Genomic DNA, 12,023 nt, shown 5'->3' with positions numbered 1-12,023 from the left:
CCCCTAAACCACCACCAACACCTCACCTCAACCTATTAGGTGGTCCTCCTATAGAGATATAAATAGGTGCACACAGTGAGGCCCTCGCCAGAGGCTCTCTCTCTCTCTCTCCCTCCCTCTCTTTCTCCACTCCCCTCCATTCCCTCTTTCCCCTCTCCCTTCCCAAGCCCAGAAATGGCCAAAATGCAATTCCAAAAATTTATCGTTAATTGTGTTATGGTCATTTCAGGCATATCGCACAGCTTAACGCCAGGGAAAAAGGTGTAGTTATTTCTGGTGTTAAAACCATGTGATAGCTTGTGTTATGCTATCGCATGGTGCGATATTGCCCCTAATTTAACTAAATCCCACCCAAACTCCTCCCCCAATCCCACCCCATCAAAAATTTGCATTCAGGCCATGCGTTACTATACTTTTTGCATGCATTATGACGTTAATGCATGCGTTAATGTGTTAATGGCCATAATGCATTTTGATGAATGATGCAGTTAGGTAACTGGCTAGGTTCTGAATATTGACCCCTATGTGTTTGAAATGGCTTATTGAAAAATGTTATATTAGTTTTGGGTCTATTAAATAGATATGTGTTTTCAAGAGAGTTATAGCAACTTTTTAATAAACTACACCATTGTAAGCCACTATGGATTTTAGATGTAGCGGTATCATGCTGAATGTGATTAATATGTTTGCTATGTTAGTTCACATAGAAATAAAGATCAACATACAAGCTGATGGATGATAACATAAGTTAGTCCAGTAAACATGTGTAGCCTACAGCTTGTTTGTTGATCTTCATTCATGTACACCAAATGTAAGAGTTTGTCTGTATCCCAGGTTCATTGCCATATCAAGACACAATAAGAAGATAAGAATGTCTCATGATAGGAAAGCTTTATCCACAGAAAAAGAGAGCTTAAGTGAATAAAGTATTGTGCTTGTCATGTCAGTCCAGTTGAATAAGTATTATAGAAATAAGGGTCAACAAACCAGCTGTTAGCAATACATTTTTATTTGACTAATATCGTCTTCACCTTATTTCTTGACTTTCATTTCTATCCATGTATTTATTTCTATGAATCTACCAAGACTAACACAGCAAACACATTAGTTTAGACACGCTTAGTATGATACTGTAGATACAGATAAATTTAGTCAAATAAATAATTCTTGACCCTTATTTCTACAATGTGAATTAGAGACAATAAGCAATGTTACGTTGTCCAGTCAGCAATTCATTTTCGGACATGTACCCTACTATTTTATATCTGCACTCTCTGCTTTCAGCTCTGGCAATTTTAGATTGGCAACGATATTATTCATCAGTGATGATTTCTTTTAATCTGTCACCCTATATAGCTTTGAACATATCATCCAGTCTGTCATATGATTGGTACCTATTCATTAATGCCACATCATCTCTTAAGATATTGAATGTGATTTAGAGTGATGAATGCAATTTTTGTGTGTGCAGTTTGTCAATCACTGACAGAGCACTGACTGCATTCTCTATCTCCATCTCTCCAAGAAGCTTTTATGACCATGATTGCTCCAGTAATCAGATGCACCAGTGGTCAGATATATCTACAGTCACTAAACATTTAAGGATGGCAGGATTTACGTATGTGGAGATACATGAACCACAGAACTAACAATGGACGCTTAGAAAACAGTCTCATGAGAAGGCTGAACACAATGGACTTTTTCAGTCTATGTACCTTGGACTTTATTTATCAACTGTTTTCTGGCAATGGGCATATTCTTTCATAAATCTGACCTTATATTAATAAAGCAGTCTGTCCTAATGTTGTAACACAATTTTTGGCAACTTACCACTCAGCGCATAGAATGAGTGTTTTCATTTTATACACATCCCTGTTTAACCTTTTCTTACAGATTAATCCCAGTGGTGAAATACAACCATCTCCCTTCACCTTGAGTTATATTGTCTTCTGAAGTCTTATCCTACCTATTTAGTCTTTAACAACTGCAAAAGAGTCAGATTTAAATATTTTAACTGGAAAAAATATTTCATCCATACACGATTACTCGTAGCGATACAAACATATCTGTAAAGGCAATGAACTATATTCAACTTGCTTATGCACAGGAGGGCAATGTATTTTTATTTACTTATTTACGAACACTTCTGTTCCGCTGATCCTTGCTCTCAGTGGATTATGGTAGAAAAGCAGAAGAGGGCAATTTTCAAAGCAATTTCTGCAGGTAAATCAGTGCTTTACCAGCTCAAATGGGCTTTTTGAAAAGTGCCCACCCGATATGCAAATAAAAGTACGCACATAATTTTATCATAATTTCTGGGGCAGGGAGGGGCAGTGATCAAAACAACGCTGGTATTTTTTAATTTTCAAAAGGAAATACATAATTTAGAGAGTAATTTTTTCTTCTTACACTATTTTCAAGGGAAAGTTTTCCCATTGAAATCTGGTGCAGAGTTTATGGGTAAAACCCACATACTTTGAATTTCTGTGGGCAGTTTAAAAAATTACCCTCATAAAGCGCCATCATAAATTGCTGCGTGGTGAGTTTTCCTGCTTTCATTCCTACAATGTGTTTTCCCTCTGTGCTTGTAGGAACTGTATTCTCAGTCCTATGATGCAGTCGGTGTGATGTTTGCTTCCATTCCTGGATTTGCGGATTTTTATTCCCAGACTGAAATGAACAATCAAGGAGTAGAATGCCTGCGTTTACTGAATGAAATCATCGCAGACTTTGATGAGGTAATAACTAGATTTGTGTAACATGATGGTAATTCAAATTCAAGTTTATGTCATCATGTTGAGTTCAGACTTTAAAACTATTATACATTTCAAATGCAAAGCTTTACGGTTGATTTTGTGTTTATTTTAACCTACTCTTAATATTATTTATCACTTGCTCTTAAGAAATATCGCATTGCCTCTAAGGAATTCCGCAAATGGTGTGATTTGATTTGATTTATTGATTTTTTTACTTGCTTCTACAAAATAAGATCGAAGCAAGTTACAACATTCATAAAAATGAAACATACAAACAAATCAACAATAATAAAGTAAATGGCCTGAGACCATCTGATAGACAGGGATTAAAGAATTAACATAATCCAGGAATTAACATGCTCAGAAATACAATAACAAAGCAAAGCATGAATGAAGACTGACAATCAGGAGAGATGAAAACAAATAAAGTTCCACTCTTGAACTTTGAACCTCATCTGACTAATTTATATTGAAAGCCTTCTGAAATAAATGAGTTGTTAACATTTGTTGGCCATTTCCCTCTATTTATTTATTTATGAGCATGTGATATTTCACGGTTTCCTTGGTAAATCACAAGGCAGATTACAATAAAAATAAAATAAGAAGATTGTCTATATAGATAATGTGTACATACAGATACAACTTAAAGATCTGAGGTGAATTGTAAGGAGGTATCTTTGGTGTAGCACACATAAATAGATAATAAGAGAGAACCATTAGCTACCATTGGGAAGTAAAAGAAAAAATGGGTGCAGAGAATACGGATTGCAGATAAATTTGCCACATGGTGCAGAAATAGTTAAATACTTATTAAGTAAATGAAGTTTTGAGCTCATGATCAAGAAAGAGTTTGAATAGTCAGGTACTAGAAGGAACAGTCTCTTCAGTGGAGTCTAAGGGAAGGCTTGCTTGAACAGCTAAACTTCAGTTGTCTTCCACAACAAATTTCAAAACATAGGGCTAGTGGTATCTTGTTCTATATTTTGGGGGCAAAGCGGTTGAATGGACGAAGTCTCATGTCCAGCAGAAGCCAATGGAGGAGAGGTTAGAAGGGCCTTATGGGAAGATCGAAGCTCCCTTATTGGAGTGTAGAATAGAAGTTGAGAGAGATATTCAAGGGCCAGTTGTTTCACACATTTAAAGATAAAGCAAAGATTTTTGAATTTTATCCTGCTTTCAACTGAGAGCAAATGTAAGTTTGGATTTGGCTTCTACCAAACGTCTAGATGCCATGCTCTGCAAAAGTTAGAATCATTAGAATTTATATTGTGAGATGTCTGTTAGTGGGCCACAGTCCTACCCTGTAGGCCAGCACTCTTATCTCCAGCCCTGAGCCTGGTAGGGAGATCGCCAATGCCAAGAAAGGCCCCCGAAAGAACACACAGCAATCCACCACGTTCAACCTGCCTGTGCTTCCAGTTACAATGGTCCTCACATACTGCACCACTCCTAGGCACATGTGCAACATCCTGCCAGATTTAAAGGGATCATGGCAAGAAAGCCCCTGCAGCCCCTATGGATTGTGTCGTCGATGCTACCCTATTTAAGGGCAGTTCTCCCACAGAAAGACGCCTTTGCAATAGGTCTTCTATTGGTAGAGCAAGTTGCATTAGCATTCCTGACTATGTTCCTGGTCTTCGACACTTCAGATCCTGGTCTTCATCTCCTCTGTTCCTAGTCTCCTGCGTTCCTTAATCCATTGGTCTTTGTCTTCAACTTGTGGTCAGTCTTCAGCTCTTCAGTGTCGCCTATTGCCTTGTCTACCTGCCTGTGCTGTTCCTCACCTCCCTGCCTGCCTATTCATCCTTCTTTCTCTTAGATGGATCTCTGGTTCTGACTTTGACTTGCCTTGGACTCTGCTTGAATTCCGCCTGCTCTCTGACTAACCTGAACTCTACCTGACACTGACCATGGCCTGCTCTCCAACCATGCCTGAACTCCACCTGCCACTGACCACTACCTGTTCTGTGTCTAAATCTGATCACCACCTGCCCAAGATTCTGGCCTGTAACCCAACCATCTCTACAGATCTCCAGTTCGACAGCCGAGGCCCCTACCTAAGACCTGCTGGTCCTGGCACCCGAGGACTCAATCTAAGGGGAATGAGGGCTAGTATAGGTGAAGCTCCAATTGGGTCTCTGCCTCTCTCAGTTCTGCCAGCAAATGGTGGGGACTTGCAGGGCTCCACCCTACGGATTGCGCCAACTCCACCTCGGTCCAAGGGTCCATGCTAGCAACAGGTTCTCTAAAAAGGGAGTTACAATAGTCTATGTCGTTGGTGAACAGTGAGTGTATCACAGTTACAAGGTTGTGTTTCACAAAATAATTGAGCATTTGGCATATTTGGCACAGATGTATAAAGAAGGTACATACCACAACTGAGATGTGTGTTTCCATTATAAGATTGTGGTTGAGTTGTAACCCCAGACTAAACACTGAGACTTCAGGTTGTAAGGGGATTCCTAACAAGGATGGTAAAGTTAATAGGGAGTGCCCTTGTTGTCTTAGCAAGAGGAGTTTGGATTTGGAGGGGTTGTGTTTGAGCTTGTATTTATTAAGCCATTGAACTCTGCTGAGAGACAATTGTTGAGATTAGAAATGGCTGCAGCTTGGTCCACCCCTATTTTGATGTAGAATTGAATGTGATTGGCAAATAGGTGACATTCAATGTTGAAAAATTAGATGAGATTGCAGATTGGACAAACGTAATTGTTGAAGATAACTGAGGAAAGCATTGAATCTTGGGGCACTTGACAAGTGAGATCTCTAGTTATGGATGATTTATTGGCCCATGAGATAGACTGATTTTTTGGTCAGGAATGATGTAAATCATTGTGCCCCAAGCATTGAATCAGAAGCAGGTGATCAGTCAAATGAAGACAAAAGATCCAGTAGGACTAGGTAGGAGTCATTCCCTTGAGCAGCATACAGGCAGATGCTATTGATCAAGGCTAGCAGGTATATTCCATTCTGTAGGCTTTTGTGATGCCAATTTGGAAAGTATGATAGATGCTGGCCTCCTCTAGGAAGTCTAGGAATTGAAAGTAGACTATTTTTTCCACTAGTTTGGGGCAGAAGGACAGAGTAGAGACTAGACCACAGTGATTGACTAGTTGCAGATCAGAGCCCAATTTCTTCATGATGGGTTTGATTACAACCCTTGTAAATGAGAGAGGCAAGGAGCCTTAAGTTAATATGGCATGTTTTTGGTGTTTATCCAGGGGGCTAGGTCTTGTCTCGGTTTGCAGATAAATTTAGGACTCCCTCTTTGTTTTATAATACAAAGGCAATAGAATGCCTATATTTAATTGGGATTTTTTAGTTGTTTTTTTTGTTTGTTTGTTTTAATATCCTTCATGGACCCTTAGTTCCCTTCTGGCAGTTTGTGTGTAAACCACTAGAAAGGGAGAGACATAAGTTGCTACTAGTTCCATACTTTTCACATCATCTCATCTAGGCCAGGCATTATTCCATTGCATGCTTGAAGATGGATTTCCTTAAGAAAAGCAAGAATTACATCTCCTTGCTTGTAATAGAATAGAACCAAAACTGGATCAGCCTTCCTAGAAAAATGGAGTCTGCTGGTAACTCTAGACCAGAGTGTGTCCCACAGTTAAAGACATAAGAAAAGTAACATTTATTTCAGAACTAGTGCTCATAAAAAAAAAAAAATCACATTTTTTTTCCAGGGTATTCCATAAGAACAACACAAGTGTAGCTACTGTTGTGTGACTCAGGGTGCATGCAGGTACCACTTACTAAGTAAAATGATCATGGGGAAGAATGAACGAACGGAATATTGGAAAAGAGGGGACATGCAGGATTGAGGGGGTCCGTTATTTTCCTCTAGGTGTCCCAGGAATGTAGGTATGACCACAGGGGTTTGAATTGGAGACACAGGCTAGAAGAGAGAGGATTTCAGCACCCTCATTATAAGCATTGTTCCAGCACTCCCTGGGGGACAGGACAGAAAGGATGGAGGGCTGAAGCTTAGGGGCAGATTGTACCAATTTTTCTTACAACTTCAATCCCTAGGAATATCTATTAAGGGCAAAGCAATAAAATAGAAACTGTGGGGATTTTGTAAAGAACCTTGATAAATTAAAACCAAAGTCTCTTATTCAACTTGATAGATCCTATAATATTAAAAACACACGCTAAAATAATATGGTAGCACACATCTGCTATATTGTTTAAAGTGCCCATCAATAAAAAACAGAAATGTGTGACCCAAAGAGAACCTAACAGGATTTGTTCCAACTTTATAGAGTCGTACTTTCTTTCCTCACATTTTTATACCCATTATCCAGTCAAACTTTGAATGGAGTAAGTCTCAAATCTCTTTGAAAACTCTGTCTTCCATTCCACCCTCAATTCTTGTAGCTACTGTTCTGGACATGACATTTTGCACATCTTGTATCTTCAGTTATTTCAATTTGTAAAATAACTTAAAAAAAAAAAAAACATTGACAGACTGATGTAAATTCGTCAGTACAACCAATGGTAAACACATTGTCATATCTGCGATGGCGCTAATCAGTGCCAGGACTGTTTTACTTAGATCACAATCTGCTCTGCCTTATTGAAATTTCAACTCCAGTTTTGCTATAATGAAGAAGTCAATCCAGGTCCCCCCCCGGAGAGTTTCCCATTGAAAACCCTGGGGTATTTTCACTAAGAAATCTGGAACAAAACCTCTGGTGATCTGTCCCATGAATTCTAGTGAGTTAAAATCATTGAATACTAAAAATTTACAACTTGGTGTTCAAAACATTATATGTAGAATAAGTTGTTTTATAATGATTATTTCCTTTAGCACCTATACCTCCTCAAACCTCCTAAAGCAGTACTCTGCAGTGACACTATTCTGAGATTATAGCTAGATCAGGATTTTTAGCTCCTGCACCATTTCAAAGCTTCCCTATGTAGACTAACTTGCCAGGGGACCTGTTTAGAGTGCACACAGGGAGGGCAATTTTAAAAGCCAACTCCACAGATAAAACCATGTTTTACCTGCGGAAATGAGCTTGTAGACAGTTGCCCACCCTATATTTATATGTTAGTAGAATTATGGGGGTAGGTCCACTATATGCATACATGCATAGTTTTACCCTCAGCAGGGCAGGATTTGGAATTATACACATACTTTTGAATTTCCAAAAAATATGCATGCAGTTTTTGCAGAATAAAGTGCCCAAACAAATTAGCAGGTGCAAATGTGTGCACATTCTTTTTCCTTAAATAATTTTCAAAGTGAAAGTATGTGCACTTTGAAACGTAGTGAAAAATTCACAGGTTAAAAATATCCACAGACTGCACTTTGCTGCCAGTCTTAAAATTACCCTGACATTATTGCATAGCATGCTATTTCTTGCAGTATCCTTCTGATTACTAAATAGTGTATAGATGCTATGCAAGTTAGTGTGCAGGTCTCTTTTCTTCATGGCTCAGTCCACGTGCTATAAACCTTTATAACAGTAAGCCTTGCACATGAGGCTGATTATCTGTGCTGAGGATAGAAGTGAGAGAGCATCTGGACCCAGGAAAGGAGGTGAAAAAAGTGAAAAGAGGGACCAAAAGCATGCGCTCCAGATGTCTGCCAAGGAAGTAGAGGATCTTGGGAGGCAAAGAAGGAGGAATGTGTAAAGGAATTGGAGCAGGGAGGTGATGGCATCAGCTTGAGGCCATGGCATAAACATCCAGGATGATTGACCCATACCCTCATTTGACATTCTTCCAGGACAATCTGCAAAGAGGAGAAGGACTGGCAACAGATGTCATCTGGGAGGGAAATCTGCCTGCCCAGAAGGTCCAAAAGGCACCGATTTCTGACCATCTCCCCTCTACAAGTCCCCCCATAGTGTTGGGGACAGAACTAATCTTTGCCCTGGTGGTGCTCTTGTGCGCAGTCTCAAGTTATTCAGGGGCTTGAGGCTGATCCTGCAATAGCAGAAAAGATACAGTCCAGGAGGCAAGGTTGTAGCCACTGATAAGCCTCAAGGGCCTGTGCCCTCTTTCCCAGCAAGCAGCCTTTCCCCCACAGATACCCTCCAGCACCTGCAATCTATCAAACTCTAGCTATAACCAGCGGCCAGTCTGCTCAGGTGCAGAAAGTGGCACCTTCTCAAGAAAGGATGAGCATGCAGTAGGTGGAGATGTTCCACACCACTACCACCAGTAAGATGGGCCCCTGAAAAAGCATTGCAGGTGGGGAGCCTGCATGGGAGCCACCGGCTTCCTGCTTGTAGAAACGACCTGCCACCTGCACACTGGAGCCACATCCCACCACTACCTATGCCACCACCATCTTCACACCAGTGCCAGCTTCCAGCTCTTGCACATGGGAGCTACCAGTAGGAAATTGCTCCCGGGAATGTTAAGAGGGGGCATATAATTGCACCAGATGGTGGAGAGGAAAACAACAGATGAATACCCCAGGAAGCTGGGGTGGGATAGGAAGAAACAGATGACTGTCCCAGGGGTGAAGAAACAGTTGATTGGAATGGGGGAAGGATCAGATGAATGCTCAGGGATGTGGTGGGGGGTGGAATAGATGAATGCCCCGGGGTGGGGGTGGGGGGTCAATGAAGACAGATGAATACCCTAGGGCAACAGTTCTCAGCCGGTGTGTCATGACACACCATTGTGTCGCCACACTTCCCGGTCCCTCTGCTGGTCCAGCTGTCCCTGCCCCAGTGAGATGAGAACTCTTCCCGGGCTTGAAATGCTGATAGCCCAGGCGGAACGCGGCTGGAGAGCTGGAGTCAGTGGCACTTGCAACATGGTCTCTTCTTCCCGCTCCCCTGTGGCCCGGAAGCCGAAGTGGTGTGCCGCGGCTGAGCGTGCAGGAAGAAGAGACCATGCTAGGTACAAATGCTGCAGCATTGACCCGAAGCGGAAGAGCAGCGAGGCCCAGAGCAACATCAGCCCCCACAGCTGATGGGACTCCTTTCCTGAGGCCGCGAGGGTTGGAGGAGGAGGAGGCTGCTGCAGCCACCAGTTGTTCTTTGGTGAGGGGGAAAGAGTGAGCAAGCGAACATAAATGTTTGAGACCCTGTGTGTGGGTGTGTGAGAGACAGCATGAATGTAAATGTGTGATTGAGAGCCTGTGCATGAGAGAGAGAGCACATGTGTGTGTGCTTGAGAACCAGTTTGTGTGAAAGAGAGCATGTGTGTATGATTGAGAACCTGTATGTGTGAGAGAGAGAGAGCATGTGTATGTATGATTAAGAGCCTGTGTGTATAAGAGAGAGAGAGAGAGAGCATATGTGTCTGTGACTGAGAGCAAGCATGTGTGTGTGTGTGTGCCTATGATTGAGAGACACAGCATGTATGTGTGTGATTGAGAGCCTGTATATGTGAGAGAGAGCATGAATGTGATTGAGAGCCTAAGAGGTAGATTTTAAAAGCCTTGTGCACATACTCCAAATTTTCCTCAGCCAGGCACACGTTACATGTGTCATTTTTCTACAAGTCCTTGTTAAGAGAGAGAGATAATGAGAGAGAAAGAGCAAGAGAGACTCTTTGTAAGGCTCACTTTAATACTCTAAATATGGACCATTGTAAGGAGGCCCTTTGAATCGAGGTGAATTTTCCAGAGGTGGGTTGGGGTTAGGGGGTGGTGTTACAGACACATTCAGAGGTATCCATTGTAAAATTGACATCATTAAATAGTTTTTGACCTTATAAGTGATGAAAAGGAGTTGATTTGTAGCTCCTAACCTGCTAGCTCATCTTTTATATGCTTCACCAGGTCCTGCCAAACAATGGCAGTCAAGCTATATTCGCCCCAATGAAGTTGAGAGGCCAGGATGTGAAATTGAATGATGTAATCACCCATGGTTAAACTGCCCTGCCTAATGCAGAACAGCTTCATAGCTATGGATGAGGCCTGACCAGGCTCATCAAAAATCTTCCAAAACTGGTGGAAAAGTTGTCCATCAGTGGGTTGTTTTTTCCCAGAGTGGTGACACCCAGGCTTGGCAGGGCCAGTCAGTAGAGGGCATACAGGTCACTTTGGTACAATCCGAAGGAAAACTGATGGCCTGCAGTTCAAAGTGCAGTCTGCACCGGTTGATGAAATTTCAACTGCCCTTGGAGTCGCCTTCATAGCTGGGTGGCAGCAAGAGATGCGGCATTGGTCCTGGATGCCAAGTCGGAATGGCTAGGAAAGGTTCTAATACAGCTGCAGCGGCATGAATCTGCATGGATTCCATTCAGGTCATCAGGCCTTGAAGAATGTTGGTCATGTTGCTGAGCTGGTCTTGCTGCTGCTGGACCTTAAGAGCCAACCTTGAGATACCCATAGCAAACTGTCATGGATGTGAGCCCTTGGGCATGTTGATGTAGCCTAGTAGGCAAACCAACTAGGCTTATGACAGCAGATAGTGGATATGCCCTTACTGGGACTGGAGCTGGAACTTCACCTTTACCAACCCCGTTCCCTACAGGTTCAGCCCTTGGGTTCCAGAGGCTGGTAGGACTTAAGTGAGGGTCCCATAAGGCGTGGTCAGACAATGTCAGGCGAGTAGGCGAAAGTTGGGGCAGGCAGCGAGAAACAGTATCCGGGTGTGGGTCAAGGTTGGGGCAGGCAGAAGTCCAGAGGAATAGTCATAGTCTGTAGTAGAACCAGGCGGCAGGCAAGAGAGTAGTTGGTATACGTAGAGGAGGTCAGAACCAGGAATCAGGTCAAGATAGACAAGACAAGGTAGAGCGGACAGGGTAAGGAACAGAAAGGCAGGAGCAAGACAAGGAGGCATGACAGGGCAACAGGGCAAGACAGGACAGCAGGACTGGACAGGCCAATGAGGCAAGGCAGGTCAACAGGGCACAGAGAGGTAACAATATGCACTGGAAGGCAGGAGTGTAGGATGATGGGGAGATTATTTCTTTGATTTCCTTATTTGGATTAATATTGTATTTGATACAGTGGGTTTTAACTAGTAAACCAGCTAAAACTTACTAGTGAACCAGAAAGGCTGAAGATTTGCAGTCTCTACATTTTGTTCAGAGATACTGGGCATTGGAAGGTTGGAAGATTGACAACAACTTTTGGATTGAGTTAAAATAGCCTGCATTTGGAGTCTGTCTATCAATCGTGGCTGAAGCCATAGATACAGTCATTGATGTACTCACTGATTGGTTGGTCAGAAATAACCCAGAAGAACAAATGTGCTATATGGTACAGAATAGTTATGCTAATAAGTGATTTTTATTTGGCTGAGACTATTCTGGCACAAAACCATATTTGACAAAGAGAACTTGGTT

The 12,023-nt window shown here is 42.0% G+C and overlaps 1 protein-coding gene across 2 annotated transcripts in view; it reads left to right on the top strand.

Moving 5' to 3' along the window:
- The window catches only part of ADCY8 (adenylate cyclase 8), a 546,512-nt gene that overhangs the window by 503,491 nt on the left and 30,998 nt on the right, over nucleotides 1–12,023 (top strand). For both annotated transcript variants that reach the window (XM_029592041.1, XM_029592040.1), the window contains one exon: nucleotides 2,592–2,738. In XM_029592041.1, the coding sequence (XP_029447901.1) occupies nucleotides 2,592–2,738 (147 nt within the window). The remainder of the gene's footprint in view (nucleotides 1–2,591; nucleotides 2,739–12,023) is intronic.

Source organism: Rhinatrema bivittatum, chromosome 2, assembly GCF_901001135.1.
Source record: "Rhinatrema bivittatum chromosome 2, aRhiBiv1.1, whole genome shotgun sequence".
NCBI classification, from domain to species: domain Eukaryota; kingdom Metazoa; phylum Chordata; class Amphibia; order Gymnophiona; family Rhinatrematidae; genus Rhinatrema; species Rhinatrema bivittatum.
The sequence above is the reverse complement of the archived record's forward strand: the minus strand, read 5'-3'. Positions and strand labels throughout refer to the sequence as shown.